The sequence below is a fragment of the Trichechus manatus genome, unplaced genomic scaffold, assembly GCF_000243295.1.
Source record: "Trichechus manatus latirostris isolate Lorelei unplaced genomic scaffold, TriManLat1.0 scaffold00024, whole genome shotgun sequence".
Lineage (NCBI taxonomy): Eukaryota > Metazoa > Chordata > Mammalia > Sirenia > Trichechidae > Trichechus > Trichechus manatus.
In genome coordinates, this window is record NW_004443960.1 from 19,729,629 (window position 1) to 19,756,162 (window position 26,534).

Consider the following 26,534-nt stretch of genomic DNA (forward strand, 5'->3'; position numbering starts at 1 on the left):
ACACCCACATATATAGACATGTATATATGGGTAGGAGCTCTGGTGGTGCAGTGGTTAACACACTCGGCTGCTAGCTGGAAGTTGACAGTTCAAACCCACCAGCGGCTCTGCGGGAGAAAGAGGTGGCAGTCTGCCTGCATAGAGATTATAGCCTTGGAACCCATTGGACAGTTCTACTCTGTGCTATAGAGTCACTATGAGTCAGAATTGACTCAGTGGCAATGGGTTTGGTTTGGTTTATATATATATGGTTACTTGATCTTGTTTTTTAAATCACTGAGACTTTATTTTTTTCAATTTTTTCTCTCTATTCTTCATATTGGATAATTTTGATGTCTTTAAATTCACTAACCTTTTCTTCTGCAGTTTCCAATCTGCTGTTAAGCCCATCCAGTGAATTTTTGATTTTAGATATTGTACTTTTTAGATCTAGAATTTTGAAATGATAGTTTCCGTTTTTCTGCTGAGATCCCCCTTCTGTTCATTCATTTGGACAATATTTAAATCTGTGAATATGTTTATAATAGCTGCCTTAAACATCTGCAGATTCTTACATCTGGATGTGTTTCTGCTAACTCCATTTTTGTTTTTAGTTTTAAATTTGAATAATATTTCCTTTCTTCTTTGCATTTCTAGTACTTTTTTATTATGTGCTGGACATTGTGGATGATACGTTTTAGGGTTTCTGGATTGTGTAGTCTTCAAGAGTGTTCAGTTTTCTTCTGGCAGGAAATTAAATGATTCGCAGCTTCTTTTGATATCCTGTCACACTTTTCTTTTTCTCTGGTAGGGCAAGTGTATTTCGGTTTGTACTGTAAGTACCTGGGCCATTGGTAAGAGGGGCACTAGCCCCTCAAATTTTCAAAATTTCTTTCAAGTTGCCCCCAGAGACTTTTGAAATGAGTCCTAAGAGGACAGTTACTAAGTTCACTTCAGTACCGTGTTACAAATTAGGTTGAGAAATCACTGCATAATCTAATTCAAGGTGTTTGTGCTCTGTTATCCAGGCAAGATTATATAAATAGTAGCAGTTTCAACTCATACTACACAGCCAGTAATATGGAACATCCTCAAAGAGATTAAATTCAAAAAACTTCTTCTCTCTCATTTTTGTGTTGTGCTGAGTCCCATACAGAGGTACTTCTCTAGGAGTCTGATTGGAGTATGTTGTTATTGTTGTTAGCTGCGTTTGAGTAGGCCCCTGACTCATGGCAACCCCATGCACAGCAGAATGAAATTCTGCCTGTCTTGTCCCATCCTCGTGGTTGATTGCAGATTGAACTGTTGTGATCTGTAGCGTTTTTATTGGCTGATTTTCAGAAGTAGCTCGCCATGCCTTTCTTCCCTAGTCAGCCTCAGTCTGGAAGCCCCATTGAAACCTGGAGTATGGATCTCTTTAGCAAGTGCAACTTTATGTTATCTTACATTGAAAATTATTTAGACCCTTTAGTCCCTCTAAATTTGTCTCCAGCTCTCTTATGTGTCTTATTTTTTCAAATTTCCAGGGAGTTAATAGGACCTATTAACCCTATATTGATAAAATTTAGAAAATAAAATTTGATCCAGAATCAAATGCCTATCTCAGATATTTCTGATAATAATGAGTACTTTAATAATTATGATAATATTTGCCCAAGAGACCCAGGAATACCTGAATCCTTCCCTGATTCTCATAAGGTCAAAGTTGCCAAAAGAGATAGGTACGCAGGAAACACTGATCAGCAAAGCAAGACAGTGATACTTTATTATAACTAGGGATTTGGCTACAAACTATGAACTGTTCTAGGATGGACTGAATCCTATACAGTACCTTACTTAGGCCAGGTTACCCTGAATGACCAAGAACCAAAGTAACGTGTAAAGGTCTGCCATGCCTATTACTATTGCAAAGATTAAGCTCACATCTGAGATTTTAACACTGATTCTAGGAAAGATTGCAGAAAGGAACTTACAAGACAAAGAACTTGGTCAAATTCCTAGAGCAGAGATGGCCACAATTATCTGCCTCAAGCTGCATCCAGGTCTATCTAACCCAGATGTATGGAAGAAAAGAGAAAGTAAAGTGGCTGGAGGTTCTCCAGTAGGGTTAGACCCCAGTCCACACCTGACAACTGCAGACTCTAAGAATTAAAAAGCCCCAAAACAGAAGAGAGAACAGCAGCCAGTGCTTCAAGGACCCCCAAGTGCTGGCCACATGAGTAGAAGAGAGTCAAAAGAAGATAGTATATCTCAAGAAGGCAAGAAGGAGAAAAGAATTGTATTTGTATACACTTTTTTTTTAACTTGGCATAGTGACCGTGCCCACTAGCATATAAATACCTCAAATCTGACCAGTCCACACAAATAGTCCTCTTCTTTGGAAGTGGAGCCTTTTGTCCTTGAGCCTGATTCATCATTGGGGAGGGAGGGAGGTAGAGAGAGAGAGAGAGAAGACTTGTGCTCATCCTGGGGACCAAGGAACTATCTCTTGTCCTTAAGTATATTTTTTATGGAAAAATACAAATGGTAAACAATTATACATACAAATATTGTGAGACTTTTATATAACCAGCCACTTAGAACAGATTAGCTTAAAGAATAGGACATCAATAGGATGTCAAGTGTTTTAAGTTTACATCTACTGTGGACAAGCTTGGAAACTATGGGGCAGTTCTGCCCTGTCCTGTAGGGTCGCTATGAGTTGGAATCGACTCGATGGCAATGTGTTCTTTTTATGGGTGGACAAGCAGGCAAGTGCACGACAAGGCTAATGTTATTTTCTGACCTTGAAATCCCTTATCAACTTAGAAAAAAATTTTTTTTGTGGTGAAATACATATATTTACCATTTCAACCATTTTTGTTTACAATTCAGTAGCATTAATTACATTCACCATGTTTAGAAACAGTCACCACTAGTAACTTTTGATATTGAGTGTAAACCTTTGTTTTATAGTCATATAGTGTTTTCCTCTAAATCTGAACATTTTTTGCTCAACCTTTTGGTCTTCAATTTCAGTATCTCACAGAAATGATTTTCTTCTTATTTTATCTTATAGGTTAGCTACAACCTGCGTTTCAGGTATTCTTTAAGAAACACCCCTCCAGCTGCAAGGCTTTTGGTGATTCCAAAGGAGGATTATGGCTGGAACACAGGTCATCTCTTTCCAATTTACCCATCATCAGGACCCAGGAACCCTCTGGAGGATGATGGGGGAGCTCCTGGTGAGCAAGACTTGGATGTATTTGTTAATTTACAACAACCACTTTTATATGGTTACATTTTTTTTCAGTGTATGAAGAGATATCTCTCTTTAAATAGTTTTGGAAGTATTACATAGTTTACTGACATTAATTTAGGTTGAGGAGTACAAATGGTTGAGCCCTGGTGGCACAGTGGGTTAAGAGCTCGGCTGCTAACAAAAAGGTCAGCAGTTCATCACTAACTAGATAGTAGACAAGGATCAACTTCAATGAAGGGAAAGACAACACACAATATAAGGAAAATCAGCACAACTGGACCAGAACAAAAGCTAAGAAGTTTTCTGGGCACATCCAAACACTTTGGGGACAGAGTAGCTGGGACTGGGGCCTGGGGACCATAGTTTTGGGGGACATCTAGGTCACTTGCCATAACAAAGTTTTTAAGAAAATGTTCTCCATCCTACTTTGGTGAGTGGCATCTGGGGTCTTAAAAGCTTGCGAGTGGCCATCTAAGATGCATCAGTTGGTCCAATCCCACTTGGACCAAAGGAGAATGAAGAAAACCAAAGACACAAGGAAAAGATTAGCCCAAGAGCCTAAAGATCCACATAAATCAGAGACTCCCAGCCTGAGATCAGAAGAAATAGATGGTACCTGGCTACCACTGGTGACTGCCCTGACAGGGAACAGAACAGAGTCCTGGAAGGAGCAGGAGAAAAGTGTGGAGCAGAACTCAGATTCACATAAAAAGACCAGACTTAATAGTCTGACAGAGACTGGAGGAACCCCTGAAACTGTGGCCCCCTGATGCTCTGGTACCCAGAACTAAAACCATTCCTGAGCCCACTCTTCAGACAAAGATTAAACAGGACTATAAAACAAAAAATAATACACGTGAGGAGTGTGCTTCTTAGTTCAGTGAGATACACAAGACCAAATGGGCGGCTCCTGTCCTGAGGCAGGATGAGAAGGCAGGAAGGGGCAGGAACTGGTTAAATTGACACAGGGAACCTGAGATAGAAAGTGGGAGTGCGCTGTCACATTGTGGGGATTACAGATAATATCACAAAACAATATGTGTATAAATTTTTGTATGAGAAATTCAAAAAAAAAAGGTTGGCAATTCAAATCCACTAGCTGCTCCTTGGTAACCCTGTGGGGGCAGTTCTGCTCTGTCCTGTAGGGTCACTATGAGTTGGAACTGACTCGACGGCACCAACCAACAACAACAGTGCAAATGATTAAGCGCTGGGCTACTAACTAAAAGGTTGAAGGTTTGAACCCACCCAGAGGCACCTCCAAAGAAAGGCCTGGCAGTCTGCTTCCAAAAGGTCACAGTCATGAAAACCCTCTGGAGCACAGTTCTACTCTGACACACACGGTCTCACCATGAGTTGGAATCAACTTGACGGCAACTGATTTAGTTCTAGTTTTTATATATGACTCAAAATTTGAGTCAGAATCCAAGAAAGAAATTGTTTCCTTCAAGAAGGGAGGCAAGTTTGAGAACCAGGAGAGTAGTTTGGATGAATTCAAAACATTGTAACTTTTGGTGATTTAGTGGGTACAAAGTAAGGGCACAGGACTGAAATGAGAGGTCCTGATTTCTAGGCTGGATTCTATTACTTCCTTTATATAAAGCCTTCCATAAATCACATCACTTACACTGCTTCTGATTAGAGGTAATACATGTTGTTGTTGTTAGGTGCCACATATTCTGTCCAATGTATGCAGTAGGCACATGTGACCACTGAGCATTTGAAATGTAGTTAGTCTGAATTGAGATGTGCTGTAAGTGTAAAATGCACCTCAGCTTTTGAATTTTTTTGTATGAAAAAATGTAAAATATCACTAATAATTTTAATACTAGTTACGTGTTGAAATAATATTTTTATATATTGGGTTAAATAAAATTTATTATTAAAATTAATTTCACCTGTTTGTACTTTTTTAATGTGGCAACCAGAATATTTAAAATTACATATATAGTCACTTTATATTTCTGTTGGATAGCACTGCTCTAAAGTCTAGAGTAATTCTCAAACTTTATTGTGCATATAAATCACCTAGGTATCTTTTTAAAATGAAAAATATGATTTAATAACTTGTGATAGAGCCTGAGATCCTGCATTTCCAAAATTCTAGGTGATTCTGACAGTGCTGGTTGATAGACCACACCTTGGTTTGATAAGCAAGGCTACTCTAAGGGTATAAATTTTTAATCTATTTTTAATGCATCTACAAAACCTTAAAAGCAACAGGACAGTGCTGTCATTTCTTTGCAGAAATGGAAGTAATCCTCAATTTATGAACTAACTTATAAGTGACCCATGTCTAAATAGCTGCCACCATCCCGGTCCTTCCTCTTGTGCCTGGGAAGTCTTTAGGAAAGGAAAAGGATGAAAAATTTTAGCAAAACTTAAAAAGTCAAAACACTGTGAAAAGCAGAAACACCCAAAGGGCATTGACAAAAAGGAAAACTTAGCTTGCTTACCAGTGAGTTCTCTATACACAGCCTCACCTCTTCTGCACCCTTCTGCTTTGATGCACTATATAAAAACCTGTTGTCTGTAAATGTATCTTCTTCTTTTTGTTGCCAATTTTTGCAGAGAAAGGTAACACTGAAATTGGAAGCCAAATGCCCTAAAGAATTCCATTCTTCCTCTGCTGTTAATTAGCTTTGTGAAGTTACTTTTTAGGTGAGAGTAAACCCAGTGGTGTAGTGGTTAAGAGTTTGGCTGCTAACCAAAAGGTCAGCAGTTCAAATCCACCAGACGCTCTTTGGAAACCCTTTGGAGCAGTTCTACTCTGCCCTAGAGGGTCGCTATGAGTCGGAATTGACTGGACGGCAATGACCTTTTTTTTTTTTTTTTTTTGTATTGGTATACATCATTAAGACCTTTCTAGCACTAGTATTCTAGGACAATTATTATATAGTCTGGTTATGTTAGACTCTTAGATGGGTCAGCCGTGCTAGAGAATAGAGTTTTGCTTTAGGAATAAGGAAGTAGGAAGTTATTGAACATTTTTTGGAGAAAGGTGACAGAAGGTAGACCTGAGTGGAAGACTTCAGAAGGGAAACTTTGAACAACAGAAGTTTAATAAGAGCACTTGATGATCCTTAGGAAGCCAGGCTAGAAAAGAAAAACAAGGAAGAAAATCTGAGCAGGGATATCAGAGGCTACACACTGTGGGGAAAATAGACTTTGCAGAATTTCTTCAGCCAAGTCACTAAACAAATAAATGACTTAACAACAAGCCCCAGAAAGGGGAAGAGGATTAGTATCCAGAGTTGCTACAACGTATTATCTAAAATAAAATGTCCAATTTCCAACAAATAATTATGAGACAAATAATTATGACCCATACACAGGGAAAAAAAAGCAGGCAATGAAAGCTGTCTTTGAAGGTGCCCAGATGTTGGATTTATTTAGCAAAGGCTCCAAAGAAGCTATTAAAAATAGAGAGTCACTGCTGAGGCTGCTTGTGTACGACCAAACACCTCATGTGATTTGGTTCCTTAGTATGGAGGTTTAGGGTCATGGTTTCATGGGATATCCAGTTAATTGGCTTAATAACATGTTTAGTGCTTCTGTTCTACCTCCTAGTTCATTGCTTAGTGCCTGAGGTCTTAAAAGCTTGCAAGTGGCCATCCAGGGCACAATTGGTCTCACAATTGGAGCAGCAGAGGAAGAAGGAGAGTCAGGAATAGAAGGAGGAAATGGAATGTGTGGCTAATTGCCTCCTTGAACAGCTGCCTCCTTTGCCATGAGACCAGAAGAATTGGATGGCACCCGGATACCATTACTGACCATTTTGATCAAAAATTCCATAGAAGAATCTTGACCAAAAAGGAGAAAATGCAGAACAGAATTTCACCTTCTTGTGGAATCCATACTTTATGGAGCCATGGAGGCTGAATGAACCCCCTGAACTTACTGCCCTGAGATAATCTTAAACCTTAACCAAAAGTAACCCATAAATGATTGCTCACCTTAACTAGTAATGAATGTCTGATTTGAGCATTGTGCTTTTTTAAGAACTTTATAGAATTAAATTGACAATAGAAACTCGAAAGATTAGATACGAAACTTAGAGAACAGTGAGTTAATGTTAATGAGGAACAATTTGGAAAGATGAGAATGGTTGTACAACTTGAAGAATGTAATCAATGTCACTAAATTGTACAAGTTGTTGGATTGCTATCCGTTCTGCTGTGTACATTCTCAATAATAACAAAATAAATTATTTTTTTTAAAAAGAACCAAATGGAAATTCTGGAGTTGAAAAACATAATAACCAAAATGAAAAATTCACTGGAGTTGATCATCAGTAGATTTGAGTTGATCAAAGAATAAGCAAATTTAAAGATAAATAGAGGTTATGCAGTCTGAAGAACAGAAACAAAAAGAATGAAGAAAAAAATGAACAGAGCCCCAGAGACCTGTGGGACACCAAGTAGTGCACCACCATGCACATAATGGAAATACTAGGAGAGGAGAGAGAAAAGAGCAGAACAAATATTTGAAGAAATAATGGCTGGACACTTTCCAAATTTAATGAAAAAACACTACACATCTGTCTCAGTCATCTAGTGCTGCTCCAACAGAAATACCACAAGTGGATGGCTTTAACAAAGAGAAGTTTATTTCTTCACAGTCCAGTAGGTTACAAGTCCAAATTCAGGGTGTCAGCTCCAGGGGAACACTTTCTCTGTTCGCTCTGCAGGAAGGTCCATGTCATTAGTCTTCCTCTGGTCTGGGAGCTTCTCTGCGCAGGAACCTTAGGACCAAAGGACGTGCTCTGCTCCCAGCACTGCTTTCTTGGTGGTATGAGGTTCCTACGTGTCTCTGCTCGCTTCTCTCTTTTATATCTCAAAAGAGATTGCATTAAGACACCGATCTTGTCAACCTCATCAGTATAACCTCATCATAGTGATAGAATTTACAACACATGAGGAGATCACATATAATCTCATCATAGTGGTAGAGTTTACAATACATAAGGAAATCACATCAGCTGACACAATCATACAATACTAGGAATCATGATCTAGCCAAGTTGCTACACACATTTTTTGGGGGACACAATTCAATCCATGACAACATCCAGTAAGCACAATGAACTTTTAAGAAGGATTAATACAAAAAGATCACACCCAAACACATCATAGTCAAAATGTTGAAAACTTAAACCTAAAATTTAGAAAGCAATAAGAAAAACGACACATTGCACCAAACCAAACCCATTGCCATCTAGTCAATTCCAACTTATAACGACCCTATAGGACAGAGTAGAACTGCCCCATAGGGTTTCCAAATCTGTAATCTTTACAGAAGCAGACGGCCATACCTTTGTCCCGCAGAGCAGCTGGTGGGTTCGAACTGCCAGCCTTTCAGTTAGTATCTGAGCGCTTTAACCACTGTGCCATGAGGGTTTCTGACATATCACAAGGGAACCACAAAACGTTTAACAGTTTAGTTTCATCAGAAATAATGGAGGCCAAAAGGCAGTAGGACAACATATTCAAAGTGCTGAAAGAAAAAACTCTACCGAGAATCTAACATCCAGCAAGCTGTCTTTCAAGAATGAAGGATAAATAAAGACATTCCCAGATAAGCAAAACTGAGATAATTTGTTGTTAGCAGACTTGTCTTAGAAGAAATACTAAATGAAGTTCTTCAGCATGAAAGGAGGTGACACCAGACAGTAATTTGAATACACACACACACACACACAAGAGCTTGGGTAAAGGTAGTTATATAGGTAATGATAAAAGACAGTAATTATATATATTTTTTCAACTGTTCCATAAAACTATAAAATTGTATTATTAGGCATATAACGTAAAAATGTGATCTCTTTGGCAGCAACACAAAGGAGGGATGGGAATGAAGCTGTATTGTTGTTAACTGCTGTCAAGTTGGTTCCAACTTAGAGCAACCCTATATGCAACAGAGTGAAACACTGCCCGGTCCTGTACCATTATCACAGTTGTTGCTGTGTTTGAACTCATTGTTGGCAGCCATTGTGTCACTCCACTGTGTTCAGAGTCTTCCTCTTTTTCTCTAACCCTCTACTTTACTGAGCGTGGTGTCCTTCTCCAGGGACTGGTCCCTCCTGATAACATGTCCAAAGTACGTGAGACTAAGTCTTGCCATCCTCCCTTCTAAGGAACATTATGAACATACTTCTTCCAAGACACATTTGTTCATTCTTCTGGTATATTCAGTATTCTTAGCCAACACTATAATTCAAAGGCCTCAGTTCTTCTCCCGTCTTCCTTACTCATTGTTCAGCTTTCATGTGCATATGAATATTGAAGTTAGGAAATGACACTAGATGGTAATTTGAATTCATAGGAAGAAATGAGCAGAACCAAAAATGAGAAATAACTGAAGATTAATATAAAAATAAATATATTTGTGCTCTCATTTCTTCCTTTAGCTTCTTTAGAAGACATTATATAAAACAATGTATTTTTCAGTTTGTAACATGTATAGACGTAATATGTATAACAATAATAGCAAAAAACGGTGGGGGAGGGAATGGAGCCATGTAAGAGTAAAGTTACATACTTTACTAGAATTAATTTAGTATACGTCTGAAGTAAATTCTAATAAGTTAAGGTGTAAATTATAATGCCTAGAGCAACCACTAAGAAGATAACATAAGAATAAGAATCCTAGATCTAGGAAGACTAAGAGATAAGAGAAATGAAGGGAGCATACTGGAGACAAACTTTGTCTCTATTTCAGAGTTTTTTCTGGGCCTGGAAAAGAAAGAAAAAAAATTATTTTTTCTCCTCGTACCTCATTGCTATCTGTTCCCAGCACGTAGAACTCAGACTAAAATTATTAGTACCAGATTTTAAGCTATAATTATAGAAAACATAGACTTTAGGACTTGAGAATGTGATCTCCATTTAAACCTGGTTTCTTTGTGAAAATTCCTTATAAAAGTCTTGCAGTGAACATTGTAAACCAACATATTCTGAATCCTGGTACTCATGTAATGATGAGGACAAGTTTTAAAATTCCTTCAGTTTTAAAAGAAATAAACCACCCAAAACAGATTTTTTTTTTCTTGAAACATGTATGTAAGAAATGGTAATAGGCTTTGCAGCTGTTGCTTTTACCTTATTACATGCTGCCCCAGTAGGTCATCAGTAGGAAAAAGTATATATTCTTTTTTTCAGAGAAACTTGTAACTTTGTTTTTAAAAAATAGTAATTATAAATTTAATAAAGTTTAAAAAATAGTATTTATAAATGTGCTCAAGTATATTATAGGAAGATACAGTCATTGTATGTAAAGTCTGAGGATTCTTAGTTTTCGTATTTTCCTCATCTTTCCAGTTTAAAAGCATTTAAAATTTTCTGTATTTCATGAATTAATTAAAACCATTCTATTCCTTTGATAATCTGGCGATCTGCTCCCATAAAGATTACAGCCTAGAAAACCCTGTGGGGCAGTCCTCCTCTGTCATATAGGGTTGCTATGAGTCTGAATTGACTCAATGGCATACAACAACATTCCTTTGATAAAACCTGCATGTAGTAAATCGGACATTTTGGTAAAACATAGAGTTTGGACAAATGTTTGGAATTGGAAGCAAAGTCAGTTAAGAAGTATTAAGAAGTTCTGAGCTAGGATGATTTTGATGATGATGATGGTAGGCATTGTAGAGAGGTCTGTGATTGGTAGCGGAGGTTATCATCAATACCTCATCACCCTAATCGTTCGATATGCAGAAGCCTTGACCAGTAGATCAGTGTTGCCAGTTGATTTGCGCCTATGGGATATTGCTTGATATGTTTGCTTAATGCTTTTTGTTTTCTCATTCAGGATATATCAGAGAAGGATTCTTGGCTCTGCAAAATGCTGTGGACAAAGCCATCATACACTACCATGCGAATGACAGTGCACAAAGGCTTTTTAATAGCATCGATGTTTATACAAAAAGATTTCCATTTCCGGCCTTCCTTATTGACAACTTTCTCATATTCCTTGGTCAGATATGGCCCCCAATGATCTTACTTATCTTCTCTTTAACTGTATTCACAATTCTCCGTACCGTTGTGCAGGAAAAGGAAACAAAATTGAAGGTAACTCCTTTTTGTTTTTGTTTCTTTAATTTAAAACTTCTTCAGGTGTTAAGGTACTCTGGAGTGTCTTGTGGCTCAAGTAGAAATTTCAGCTTTGATGCCGGCTTCACTTTACCTGTTAGTTGATATAAGGTAGTAAAGCAACAGTTAAGGCAGTTAAAACATATTCATTGAAGCATAGTTGTTGAAGCCATAGGTTCATGTGTTCAGTCCTTTTCACAGTTCTCCTTTCATGATCTTAACCCAGCTCTTCTCCTAGAAATCTTATTATTTGAAATGATGTAATACTGATCTTTTAATGCTACGTAGATTATTTTTCCAAGATTGAATTCTTTACCATATTTTAAATTTGCCTAGTTGTCCTCTGGGCCATCTAAAATTCCAATTAATACTATCACTATTTTAACCCTTAAATAATTACTTAAAATCTGAAAGTTCATATACTCTTTTTTTTTAAAAATAATATTTTATTGAGTTTTTGGTGAAAGTTGACACAGCCAATTAGGTTCCCATTTGACAATTTCCACACAAATTATTTAGTGACATTAGTTACATCTATTACAACATGTCAGCATTCTCTTTAGCTTTATTCTGTTTGTTCCATTTTCAATACTCTAGTTTCCCTGCTCATCTCATCTGTGCTTTTGAGTAATTTTTGACCTTATGATGGTTTTTAAGTAGACCACTGATCTTATGGGTAATAACCTTTATTTTGTGTGCCACTCTGCTACTTCGTGAAAAGGTGATCTCGGGATAGGCTCACTTCTAGGTTTAAAGAGAGTAGCGGGGTGATAGTCTCAGGGAGTCCTCTGTTCTCTACTGTTCCAATTTGTCTGGATTAACATTTTTTTTTTTTTTAAGAATTTTAGTTCTGCTCCACATTTGTCTCCCATTCTATCCGGGACTATCTGTTGTGACCCTGGTCAGAACAGTCAGTGATGGTAGCTGGGCACCATCCATTTCTTCTGGTCTCAGGGTAGTTGAGGTTGTGGCTCGTGGTAGACTTTTTTTCTTCTCTGAGCTTTTTGTTACCTTCTTACTGTTTTTCTCCTGGTGAGTATAGACCTGTAGTTGTATCTTAGATGGCTGTTCACAAGCTTTTAAGACTCCAGATACTACTCACTTTACTAGGATACAGATAATGATTTTTGTGAACTATGTTATGCCATTTGACTTGAGTTGTCCCGTGAGACTATGGTCCTAAGCCTTCAAACCCAGAAAACCAACTTGGAAAGTGTTTGGTTATGCATGAGGAGTATCTTTATTTGTGTCTTCAACGAATATATGTGCCTGCACCGACATATTTATATTTACACGTACCTATGGATACTTCTGTCTGTTCTTACCTGTGTACACACCTCTATCTACCTGTGTAATAATATGCCTGTACCCATCCATATATGCTCAAACACTTGTTTTTACATTGGTTCTGCTGTGCTCGCTACATCCACATTTGGTGCCATTTTTCATCACCAAGAAAAATAACAAGTCTCTCTGATCTAGAGTGTACTTTCCCTTCCCCCCTTCTCTCCCTAGTAACCACCAATGAACGTTAGTCCCTCTCTATATATTCTTGTCTTCTTAAGAAAGAGGGATCATACAAGATCTGTCCTTATATGCTTGACTTATTTCATTTAGCATTATGCCCTCCAGGTCCATCCGTGTTATAATATTTTTCACAGACTCATCATTGTTCTTTATGGTTGTGTAGTATTCCATCTTATGTATGTACCACAATTTACTTATCCATTCACCGGTGATGGGCACTTCAGTTATTTCCGTTTATTTGCTATTGTGAATAAAGCTGCAGTGAACATAGATGTGCATTTATGTCTGTTGGTATCATTATTTTCAGATCTCTAGGGTATATACTTAGGAGTGGGATTGCTAGATCATAGGGTAGTTCTATTTCGTTTTTTTTGAGAAAGTGCCATACTGTTTTCCATAGTGGTTGTACCATTTTACAATCCTGCCAGCAATGAATAAGGGGTTCTGATCTCTCCACATCCTCACCAACATTTATTGTTATCTGTTTTTTATATCAGTGCTATTTTAGCTGGGGTAAGATGATATCTTACTGTAGTTTTGATTTGCATCTCTGTGTGGCTAATGAGGAGCCCTGGTGGTACAGTGGTTAAAGTGCTTGACTGCTAACCAAAAGGTTGGTGGTTCGAACCCTCCAGCCACTCCGAGGGAGAAAGATGTGGCATTCTGCTTCCGTAAAGATTTACAGCCTTGGAAACCCTATGGGGCATTTCTGTTCTGTCCTGCAGGACTGCTGTGAGTCAGAATTGACTCACCAGCAGTGGGTTTTTGGTTTAATGGCTAATGATCATGAACATCTTTTCATATGTTGTTGGCTGCTTGAATGTCTTCTTTACTGAAGGTTCTGTTCATGTCGTTTTCCCATTTTGTGATTGGGTTGTTGTCTTTTTATTGTTGAGTTGTTGCAGTTGTCTATAAATTTTAGAGATTAGACTGTTATCAGATAAGTCGTTTCTGAAGATTTTTTCACAGTCTGTAGGTTTTCTATTTACTCTTTTAATAGAGTCTTTTGCTGAGCATAAGTTTTTAATTTTTTGAGGTCCCATTTATGTGTTTTGTTTTCTATTCGTGCATTTGTTACTATGTTTACTATCCTATTTTTAAAGAATATTAGGTCTCATAATTTTCTCCATATGTTTTCTTCAGGAATTTTATGGTTTTAGGTTTAACGTTTCTTTTGATCCATTTTGAGTTAGTTTTTGTGTGTGGTGCAAGGTGTGGGTCCTGTTTCATTTCTCTGCAGGTGGATATCCAGTTTTGCCAGTACCATTTATTAAAGAGACTGTTTTTACCCCACTGAATGGACTTTGACACCTTGTTGAAAATCAGTTGTCCACTGATGGCTACATTTAATTCTGAGTTCTCAATTCTGTTCCACTGGTCTATGTGTCTATTGTTGAACCAATACCAGGCTGCTTTGATTACAGTGGCTGTATAGTGTGTTTTGATATCGGGGAGTGTGAGGCCTCTTGCTTCTTTTTATTCAGTATTGCTTTGACTAATGTTAGGTTTCTTACTTGAATACCATATTTGCATTTGGGTTTGTTCTTTTCTCTTGAGGTTTGATAAGTTCAGTTATTTTGTCTTCTAGTTCATTTATTCTATCTTCTGTCTGTTTGATGCTATTATTGTTTCCCTTGCTTTTTCTAATTCAGTTGCTTTATTCTTCAGTTCCAGTAGTTCTCTCTTTTTTTTCCGATGTTTTCAGTTTCCTTTTTGAGTCTTATTTTGTGCCTCCATTTGTTTCCTGACCTCCGCTAGTTTGTTTTCTATGTGCTTTTTGGTTTCTTTAAACATATTTAGCACCATAGTCTGGAAATCATCAATTCTTTCCATTAGTCTGGCCTCCGTAGGAGAAATTTCCTCTTCTTCATGTTTTGCTTTTGATTAGTCCTTCTTCTCTAGTCATTTTGTGTGTTTTACTATTTTTTGTTCAACTTGGGCCATTTTATTACCGTTGTTTAATGTTAAATTTTGTATTCTGGTTTTTGTGGGAAATTATTTTGATTGGACGCCCTGGTGGTGCAGTGGCCAAGCACCCAGCTGCTGGCCAAAGGCCAGGGCTTGCACCCACCAGCCACTCCTCAGGAGAAAGACATGGCAGCCGGCCTCCACCAAGACTCACAGCCCTGGGAACCCCACAGGGCAGCTCCACTCCACCCCACAGGGTCTCTATGAGTCAGAATTGACCCAGCAGCAGTAGACCTGGTATCTTGTTCTAAAACCACAAAAGGGCACTCTTATCCTTAGGTTTTTTTTTTCTTTTTTTTTCTTTTTTTTTTCCAGTGCTGATTCAGGGATTCTGAATACTTAATCCCTGGAATTCAAGACGCATGTGTGGGGGCGCGGGGGGGTGGTTAAGCTGGTCACAGACACTGACATAAGCGGTGGAGCTTGACTTTCCTGTGGCAAAAAGGGGAGCTCTCTATATCTTTCCCTCACAGACACCCCTGCACAAGCTCTCCCATGGTGTCCCACTTTGGAAAGGGAGCTAGCTGTTTCCCTCTGTTGCCCATCTGTCCAAAGTATTCCCCTTGCCCTGCTGCCCTTGCAGTTCCTCCCAGTCCTAGTGCCCATCGGTGTCGGATCTCAGAGAGATTCAACAGCACTGTTGCAGTGCCATGGTCTTCTGTCAGCCCCTCCTAATTGCACAGCCCATGAACTCCCACAGCCAGTCTGTACTGCCTTAAAAAATCAGGCTATAGTTTCCTTAGATTAGCTCCCTTTCTGTGTTCCCTGTTTGGGATGTTGCTCAGCCTCATCCCAAAATAGCTGCAATGAGCGAGGGCTCCAGATGTTCGTGGGTAGGCTCTCCCAGCTTCTGTGCTGCCCTGCTTCTCCTCCCCCCTGCTTCTGGACTCATTCTGACTCTCCAGCACCTCAGAGTTCTGAGATCTCCGTCTGTGCTTATTTTTATTCATTGTTCAGTGGGTTAGTTGCTAAGGGAATAAATGGGAATGTCCACTCACTTCATCATCTTGCTCCACCCTCTCTGTTCATGTATTCTTTTAACAACTTTCTCAAGAATTGATCTTAGGCTGCGGTGCAAGAATATATTTTAGTAGAAGGAAACTCAAGTGAAATAAATACGAGTTTGAATCCTGGCCATGCCAGTTAACTAGCCATGTGACCCTTAAGCAAGTTATTCCATCTGAGCATCAGTAAATTTATTAGTAAAGTAGTTGTGATGATAAGTCTTGTCTTATATGTATTTTTAAATTATATGGAGTTTGTTATATATTTTCTTCCCAGGTCCCAAACTGTAATCCCCATATAGATAAACCTGAACTTGTAGGAGAAAGCTAGTGTTAATTTAAATGAGCAGATTCTCTAGCTTTTTTTCCTTGGTTAAAGAATTCACCAGGGTCATGGAATTTATTATACCTTTATGCACAAAGGGAGAAGGGGGATATTACAAAGCTCTTCTTTAGCAGAGGGTAGCTGTTCAGAGGTCATGAGAAATGAAGAAACATGGGGTATTCAAAGATTTGGAAGAAGGCCAGTTTGACTAAAGCACAGAAAACAAGAAAGGAATTGCACAAGATTACAAGGAGGTGTAAGCATAGTATTGTAGGCCAGGTTAAGGATTTGGGAGTTTATCTTAAGAGAAATGGGATACAATTATAAGTTTTTAAGTATAGAAGTGGCATGATTAAATTTTCCTTTTAAAAGATCATTACGGCTGAGTATAATAAATAGGAAGACTGCAAAATGGGAATAGCGGGCTACTGCAGTAGTCCAGGTGAGAGATGATGGTGAATTTGGACTAAAGTGGTAGTAGAGATGGAGATAATTGGTTTAGATTTGAAAGATGCTTAAAGAACCAACAAGACTTTGTGATTGATTGGATATGGAGCAAAGGGAAAGAAAGGCATTTCAGAATAACTCACAGCTTGGACCACGGATGAAAATCTATTTTTCTAGAATTTGGTAATGAGTCTATATTCACCTTGTTCATTTCATTTGTTATCTTACGAACTTCAGTAATATTGCACCTTATTCGTAGCTGAAAATTTCAAAACTTTTAGTCTTTTTGTGGCAGTTTCCCTAATTTGTGACCATTATATTTGTCACATTTTTAGACCCATTATATCTTTCCAAAGATAAGAAAGCAAAAATGCATACAGTATCATAGATTTTGTAAAAGACTGCAATGATGGTTTATTGGTTAACTTCCAACATGTCTCCCAAGAGGATACACAAAACTTGTGGGGCATTTTTTATTAGACCCTGTCTCAGAGTACAGTGTAACAGTGACTCTACTGTCCCTTTTCCAAGCCGCATTTATCCTTTTTTCACTTTATTCTTGGTATTCTGGGGCTTTTTAGTTAAAACAAAAGAGTATATAGGTACATTTGTACTTTATAAAATAATAATGATAGTAATAAAGAACATTACCAATACTTTTGAAAATCCATACTCACCTTTCCCTCCAAGAGATAACAACTGTGATGAATTTTGTGCAGTTGTTTTGTTGTTTTTCTTTATAATTTCACCACAAATGTATGTATCTCTAAATAATATATTCTTTAGTTTCATCTGGTTTTAACCTTTACATACGTATCATACCATATATGTTATTTTGCTACTTTTTTCATTTAATGTTGTATTTTTGAGATTTACACATGTGGATGTATTAGTTCATTTTTTTCGCTTCTGTATAATAGTCCAGTGTATGAATATACCACAGATTATTTCTCCATTCTACTGCTAGTGAACGTTTGAGTTTTTCCTAGATTTTCACTGTTACTTACAATACACTGACGATGAATTCCATTCCTTACCACCACAGTAAAAGTATGCAAAGATAAACACTCATGTTACATTCCCAAATGTTAGTAAATAAACATTTATAATGTAACAATTCAAGTATACTATGTGTTTGTGATTCCACAGAAAGCACTTCTCATTTTATCTTAGCCATCAACTTTGCTAATTATCACAATAGGTCGTTTAGGCTGTACTGGATTCTGCTTTGGTACAGGGGGAAACTGCAGATGTCACTGTTACCTGTTTCTGAAGAAGCGAGAAAAGTCACTATTATAACGTCCATTTACTCCCCTTTTTTCATACGTAGCCTGGTTTGAATGCTTTTTTCATTAACTAGAATTAAACTCAAGTGAGACTCCTTAGCCATGTGTTATGATACAGAGCCATATTTCTTAATCCTTCACAGTTTCATTTACTTGAGATAGAGATGGCAGCAGGAAAGATTTGGGTCATGTGTTGTTTGCTTTTTGTTACTCCCTCTCTATTATCTCTCCCGACAGGAGTACCTTCTAATGATGGGACTAAGAAGCTGGCAGCTCTGGAGTGCCACTTTTATTACATTCTTCTTGACTCTTTTGGTTACCATCAGTTTGATGACTGTGTCCCTGTTCATTAAGGCAAGTATAGTCACTGAGGCAAGTTTACTCTGTTAAATCTCTCAAGTTTGGAGAGAAGCTTGGTATGGGGTGAGTGATGCTGATGAGGCTGCTGAGTAAATGAAATCATTAATTTGCGCACAAAGCATACGCTATTTAGCACATGGACTATGCTCCTAAAAGTGGTACGCTCACTGAATCAGTGCTATCCTAATTCAGTTTAGCCTTTTCCCTGTGATGATGCATTCCCGATACTGTACATAGTCAGGCTCTGTTTTGTTCCCTTTAAATTCCCTGAAGTCCTGACATGCCTCCAACTATAATTTCCTCCAGCTACTATATATATGTCATATAAATGCAATGAAAAGTATAAAAACATACAGGAAGACCCTTGTCTTAGTGAAATACTACAAGTGGATGGCTTTAACAGAGAGAAATTTATTTTCTTACAGTCTAGTAGGCTAGAAGTCCAAATTCAGGGCATCAGCGCCAGGGGAAGGCTTTCTCTCTCGGCTCTGGGGGAAGGTCTTTGTCATCAATCTTCTCCTGGACTAGGAGCTTCTCTGTGCAGAGACCAAAGGACGTGGTATGCTCCGAGTGCTTTTTCTTGGTGGTGTGAGGTCCTCCTGTCTCTCTGCTCACTTCTCTCTTTTATATCTCAAAAGAGACTGGCTTAAGACACAACCTAACTTGTAGATCTCATCAACATAACTACCACTAATCCATCTCATTAACATCATAGTCATAGGATTTACAACACACAGGAAAATCGCATGAGATGACAAAATAATGGACAGTCACACAATACTGGGAATCATGACCTAGCCAAATTGATATACATATCTTTGGGGGACACAATTCAATCCATAACAATCCTCAATGAGATGGATTGACACAGTGGCTGCAACAGTGGGCTGAAGCATAACAGTGATTGTGAGGATGGCACAGAACCGGGCAGTGTTTCATTCTGTTGTATGTAGGGTAGCTATAAGTTGGACTGTCTCAACAGCACCTGATAACAACTATATATGTAATTGCTGATCACGTCTTCCCCAGCTGCACTGATGTTTAGATTACTCCTCCTAATGTCTAAGAACTTTCAATTCTTAACTGACTACTAATCTATTTTTTAAAAAAACCAACTTTATTAAATATTCCTGACATTCAAAATAACGGATGCCCTTGTACTTATCACCCGGATTCTAAAGGGAACATTTTACCCTATTTGGTTCAGAATTTTTTGTAAACAAATAAAACTTTAGTTATAGCTAAAGCCACACTTCACTTCCCCCTTCCCTTTCTCTGCTTCTCTCCCTTCAGAAAGATAATAACTTCGTTGAAAGCATATGTATCATTCTCATGTGTTTTTTTACTTTTTGCTGCATTTGTATGATTCTGTAAGCAATGTAAAATAGTGTTTTACGTAAATGTCATTACACACTAAATGCATTTTTTGACACCAGCTTTTTTCATTCAACATTATGTTTTTGAGATTGTCCATAGCGATCTGTTTAGCATTGTTCATTCATTTTAACTACTGTACAGTATTCCATTGTATGAATAAATCCACAGTTGTTTAACCATTCAGTCTCTTACTGAAAAGCAGGCTTTTGTTCATCGTATTATAAAGAGTGCTGCAGTGAACATCTGAGTACATGATACCCAGAAGTGGAATTGCTTAATCAAAGGAGATACACATTTTCATTTCAACTGGATATTATCAAATTATTCTTCAAATGATTGTACAAATTTACATTCCCACCATTAGCAGATGAGATTGCCGATTTCTCACATTTTCAGCAACATTTGTTCTATTTGGGGCTTTTTGTTATTTATTTCTACCTTAATTACATTGGGATCAAATAAGAATAAGGTAGATACAATACTCTTCTGTGGTATTTGTTGATGCTAGAGTTGTGGCCTACCAGTAGTCACTATTTGTTAATATTCCATGGGTGTTGGAAAAGAATCTGTATTCCCTAATGGATAAGTGAAAGGTACCATATATGTGATGTTAGATCAAGCTTTTTAATTGTCTTAATCAAATCTTCTCTATTATTAATTTTATCTGATCTATCTGGTGGCTCAGTGGTTAAAGCGATCAACTGCTAACTGAAAGGTCGGTGGTTCGAAACCGCCATTGGCTCCACGGGAAAAAGATGTGGCAGTCTGCTTCCGTAGAGATTTACAGCCTTGGAAACCCTGTGGGGTCGCTTTGAGTCAGCATTGACTTGATGGCAGTGGGTATAAATTGCTAAGACAGGTTCATTGAAATCCATCACTATGATTGTGAATTGATTTTTTTCTCCTATGATTCTATCAGTTTTTTTCCTTATGTGCTTTGAAGTTATATTGTTAGACCTAGATAGGCTTGTAATGTCTTCATCATGAATGGTTCCTTTTATCATTTGTAATAGATGTTTTGTTAACATAATACCTTCTTGCCTGAAAGTCTCTTTTGTGTGATCATATAACTACGACAGCTTTTGTTTTATCTTTTCCCAAAACATCCTTTCATCACATTGTGAGGTAAGTCTCCTAAATATAGGATGTACGTGGATTTCATTTTACTCAGTGTGAAAATCTTTGTTGTTAGTGTAGTTGCTGCTGTCCTTAGATTTATTTTACTATCTTATTTTGTGTTTTCTTATGTCTTATTTTCCTTGTTTTTTTCTTGCATTTTATTGGAATGATAGGGTTTTCTCTACTGATTGAAAAGTAGTACATTCTGTTTCTATTCATCTGGTTGGTTGTGTATAACATTTTGGCTTACATAATTGACTTAACATAGTTTAGGAGTAATCGCTATCTTTGTCTTTCTCTGAAAAAATACAATGAACATAGACTACGTTTCCCCTTCCACTTTTCACATTAGTGTTTTTTAGAATTATAGTTCCCCCATATTTTTAAATCTACCGAATTTAGTCATTAGTGTTAACCTGTACAGGCTGTGTTTTTCACAGTCTTTTCTCTCTCTGACTTTTTGTATTCAGGTTCTTCCTTTTGAATTCAAGTTCCCTTTCCTGGAAGTAAATCCTTCAGTATTTCCTTCACTTAGAGCCTGGTAATGGTTAAACTTCTCAGTTTTTGTTTATTTTAATGTTTTCTTTCCACTCTTAAATGATGGTTTCACTCCTGTGCCAGACATGGTATCATTGCTAGAGCAGATTAATAAGGCCTTAGGTACATGGTATGTGGCTGTTGATTTGGTGAATGTATGTTATCCTATTACAGTTAGAAAAGAGGGTCAGAAATAGTTTGTATTCATGTGAGGTGGACAATATTTATTATCAGTTTTGCCCAATGATGTGTTTACTCTCCCACCGTTTTTCATAGTATAGTCGAAAGAGTTCTTGACTTCCTGGACATTCCACAGAATATTATACTGATCCATACATTGATGGCATCATGCTGATTGGACAGGATGAGCAAGAGGTGACTGTTGTCCTTAAAGTCTTGTTAGGGCACCTCCGCACCAGAAGGTGAGAGATAAACCCTGCAAAGATCCAAGGACTAGCCACTACAGTGAAGATTTATGCGTCCGATGGTCAGGAATGTGCTGGTATATTCTTCCAGAGTAAAATATGAATGGTTAAATCTTGCATCATCTACCACAGAAAAGGAAGGCAACCCATTCCACACCTAGGAGCATTGCTTTAACCCATATACCAGGTAACATATAAGGCTGCGAGCTTTAACTGGGACCTAGAGCAAGAAAGGGCACTGTCACAGGCCTAGGCCTCAGTGCAATCAGTCCTGTCACTTGGACCATATAGTCGAGCAGATCCTGTAGTACTGGAGGTGCCAGTGGTAAGAAGGGATGCATTATTATGCTTATGGCAAGCTCCAGTAGAAGAATCACATCACAAGGCCATGGTATTCTTTATCAAGGACATGCAGTTCACAGCGGAGAAATATACCCCTTTTGAGAAACAGCTCTTGAATGTTTGATCATGAGCCAGTGACCATGTGTCTGGAGCTGCCCATGAAGAACTGGATGTGCTTGGATTGCCAAGTTAGAGTTGGATGGGCCCACTAGCAGTCCATTGTAAGATGGAAATAGTATATTTGGATCAAGCCTGAGCAGAACTAGAAGACATGAGTACGCTGAATAAGCGGGTATCCCAGACGTCATTCTCCCCCACTACAGTTATACCATTACCTTTCCTTCAGCTTGCACCTGTGACTGTGTGGGCAGCTTGTATGACCAGCTGAAAGAGGAAGAAAAAGAGCAAGCTTGCATTAAGGATAGTCCTTTTCCCAGTCTGAGTATATAATTAGAATTGATGTACTTGGCAGTTGGCAAAACCTCCACCTCTGAGTCCAGAGCTATCAGATGACCCCAGGGAAAAAGTTATCCCAAATGTCAGCTCACCCCTCTGAGTTTTGTCTTCTTCAATATATTGGCCCCATGTTTTTAATATTGTGTCTAGTTTTTATAGTTGCCCTCAGCATGAGTTATAAACTACCAGTGTACTGTTACTGAACACAGAAGTTTCACTGATTTACTTTTCATCTCATTCAAATCTGTTATCTCCTATTGAATATTTAATTTTATTGACTGTATTTTCCATTTTTAGAAGCTCTGTTTGATTTTTCATATCTGCCTGTTATAGTGTTTTGTTCTTTCCTTATTGTTTCTGTTCATTTTCTCTTTAATTATTTTAGCTATACTTGTTAATTTTTAGATTATTTTTCTATTATTATCCTTGAAGTGCTTATCTATCCATATGTTGGTTATGTCTGCTGATTTTGCTCATGGTATTTTATTTCCATCTGTGTTTTATAATTTTGTTTGTTGGCTCATTTTCAACTGGGTTTCTTTTTCTGTAGGATTCCTGTGAAGCCTGGGTTGTGGTTGGGTTCCTTCATTGTGGTTTTACATTTAATTCTACCAAGTGCCCAGTGGTTCCATATCATTGGCCCAAGGAAATAACTTACGTTGATTTCTCATCTTGGAAAAATGTGAATCAGTCTTCAAGCCTACATGGGATACAGGTCTAGGGTTTCAATTTCTCACAGAAATCTGCTTTCATTTTTTTCCATCCAGAGCCTCATGCAGAGATAGCTTCCTTGTCATTTCTAGTTTCCCTTTCTTGGGTGGCTTAGCTCTTTGAGAGTCCAGGCTTTTCATAGATGTCTCAGTTCCAATTTCTCACCTCTCCCAGAGCCAGGAACTTACATGAGTGATAAAACCTAAGCTCTGGTCCTTTGTAGGTCCAGTAACCACTTTTAGAGCGACTGTAGCTTAAGTCACATGCTTTCAGCTCTGGTTTTCAATTTCTTCTCCATTTTTGATACTTGAGGATTACCCTATCTTTCATCCAGGTTCAGCTATGTATATAAAGGAAGAAAAAAAATTGTATCCAGCAATAGTGGAAGGGCCTCTGTTTAGCTTAGTCTGCCATGTTTCCAGAACCAGAATCTCTCTTGAGTACTAATCATTAATCAACTAATCCCTTGAAAATGATCACCCACTTTCAGAATCCAAAAACCTTTCATTCTAACATACATTATATTACTCTTCTTTAGTCTGTTGCAGCACAGTCATTTTTGCAATATCCCCAACCAGTGTGGGTCAAAAATCATAGCAAGAAGAAAGACTACAGTAGAGAGCAGCTGAGAAACAAAGCATAAAAGTTTATCGTGTGGCGCAACCTTTCATTGGCTGACTGGCTGGCAGGGATGAAATTATATATTAGCTTTATTGGACAGTACTATAATTAATACTTGTTTTTATTTGTACTGTAGGTTTTAATAGGATAATAATTCTGGGATAAACAGTGCTATAACAAATTGTTGGTAAATGCATTAAATTAGACAGACTTGTGTTGCTGAAATTCGGAGACTAGTCAGAGAAAATAAAACCTTAAATTTAGAGATATCAGAGAGTCCTCATCGGTCTTCATGAATCATTCATCTTATTTTGCATATCACTGAATTTTAAGCTAGTGAATTTCATAACTAGTGAAAGTAGAATAAAGATATTTTATATTCCTCCCTAACCGCCTTCTTTTTTCCTCTATCTATATGACTGAATTGGCTTATTGGATATTTTTTTTATGGTAGATTGTAAAATTGCCGATCATCCGCTATAGTGACCCAGCGTTGGTGTTTTCCTTTCTGTTGTTTTATGGCATCACTACTGTCCTCTTTGCCTTCATGCTCACCACATTCTTCAATAAAGGTAAGTCCAGGAATCTCTTTCCTACAAGTCTTCAGTCATTTTCATCGACCCAATAGGAGCATAGTAGGAGCACCATGAAAAAATGGAACAGGCAAGATGGGGTCAATATCTGCGGCTGCCCCTTTGGATTTTCGTAGACTTTCCTCCAGTTTTTCAGTCACCACTGTTTCTGGTTTTTCCTGGATATTTTCAGCCACCATGGATAATACTGACCCTCCCTACCTTATCTCAAATCTAAAAACATACTCAGAGACTGAAAATGGCTTTCATGGTCTAAATTCAACCCCCGGAAGTTTTTAATACGTTCAGGCCAGTGGTTCTCAGCCAAGAGGAATTTTGCCTCCCAAGGGGATAATTGGCACTGTCTGGAGACATTTTGGCTGTGACAACTTGGAGGGTACTGGTAGTATTTGGTCGGTAGATGCCAGGGATACTGCTAAATATCCTACAGTGAACAGAATAGTTCCCCACAACAAGGAGTTACCTGGCCCAGAATATCAGTAGTGCCAAGGTGGAGGCAGAGTTTGCGTGTCTCCAGTTCCCTACAACTCGCCTTCATTTTACACCACTTCACTCATATCGTAACCTACCTGCTTCCTGAAAGAATTAGAGTGTATAATCTCGGAGTCCTACTCAGTTTCCATCTCAAAACCACAAATAACTTGGAGGTTTAAAAATCTTAATTTTATTAAGAAACCAAAATAATAAAACAAGGCAACAAAATACAAAAATTGGATGTAAGATAGCTAGAGTTACAAAGGAAAAACTATTAAGAAAAGATTTCTGAATTTGTTGTAAGCAAAACAGAAACCCTTACTATTAGGACCTGAGGGTAGGTTTGGGCTAGCTATTTTTCCAGGTCTCTGGTTGGCACAAAGAGTTTGCACTGGTCTGCTAACCTAAAGGTTGGCCATTCAGACCCACCCAGTGGCACCATGGAAGAAAGGCGTGGCTGTCTGCTTACATAAAGATTACAGCCGAGAAAACTGTATAGAGTAGTTTTACTCTGTAACGCATGGGGTCTCCTTCAGTTGGGTTCAACTCCACAGCAACCGGTTTTTTTTTGTTTGTTTGTTTATTTTCCAAGACTAGTATATTTCTCAGTTCTTTCCAGTGTTAGTTTTGGATTAAGCCTCCAGTTTTCTCTTCTGGTTTTCTTTCCCATCTGGTCTTCCTACCCTAGCACTGTCCTCTTCAGCTTCTGCATAGGCTTCCCCTAACCTTCAGGCCATTCTTAAGCTGCATCCTTTTAACTTCCGGAAGATTTCTGTGGATCAAACATTAGTAAATTCTTCCCTAATGGCTGACTCATTAGTTTGAAGCACATTTACTAATTTCAGTAGGATTAGACTTCTTTTCCGCTTATAGATACCATTAAGTCCTGAATTTCCTGGACGGTTCCAATTTCAAAGACAGTGTCCTTATTCACACATTCTGTATTTGTGAATTCACCTGCTTGCTAAAATTTATTTGTAACCTCAAAACCCGTCATTGTCGGACATGCGCAGAGTGGCAGTAAATTTATGTCACTCAAGGTTCATGGTCCAGCCCAAGTCAAACAAGGTGATGCTCTGTTTTGTTTCTACTTCTGTACTGTAAACAGGTGTCCTTTTCACAGTCTATTTATGCCATATTTTTTGCATTTTTGTACTTGTTTGTGGTTTCAGTATTTAAAAATGGCCCACAGGCATAGTACTTCCGTGCTGTCTAGCGGTCCTGAGTGCAGGAAGTTTGTGATGTGCCTTAGAGAGAAACTTCATTCAGGCATCAGTTACAGTGCTGTTAACTGTGAGCACAGTCTTAATCAGCAATCTGTATTAAATAAGGTGTCTTTAAATGGAAACACACATAAAATATTTGCCCTGTTTTGAGATACGGAGTTCTTTCAAGCAGTCAGCACTATCCAGAAAGGGAACAGCGTGAGGTGAGGTACTGATAAGAAGATACACAGAATGCCAAAGCCTAAAGTATGGAACTAAAATCAAGTCTAGTTGGCCTGCTGAATCAAATAGCTAGAGGCACATTAAGTCCAAGAAAAAGTGAGTTCAAGAACCGAGTCCAAGTAGTAATTCCTATATGGGATTGGGTGGGATTAGGTTTTTGAAACAACACTAAAAAAATCAAACAACTTATACAGTCAGTTCTCT

The 26,534-nt window shown here is 38.1% G+C and overlaps 1 protein-coding gene across 1 annotated transcript in view; it reads left to right on the forward strand.

Moving 5' to 3' along the window:
* Positions 1-26,534, forward strand: part of LOC101344775 (ATP-binding cassette sub-family A member 3-like) — a 126,248-nt gene that overhangs the window by 8,279 nt on the left and 91,435 nt on the right. Inside the window, exons 5-8 of the mRNA XM_023728328.1 lie at positions 3,038-3,203; positions 11,030-11,289; positions 18,105-18,221; positions 24,270-24,387. Coding sequence (XP_023584096.1) covers positions 3,038-3,203; positions 11,030-11,289; positions 18,105-18,221; positions 24,270-24,387 — 661 coding nt within the window. The remainder of the gene's footprint in view (positions 1-3,037; positions 3,204-11,029; positions 11,290-18,104; positions 18,222-24,269; positions 24,388-26,534) is intronic.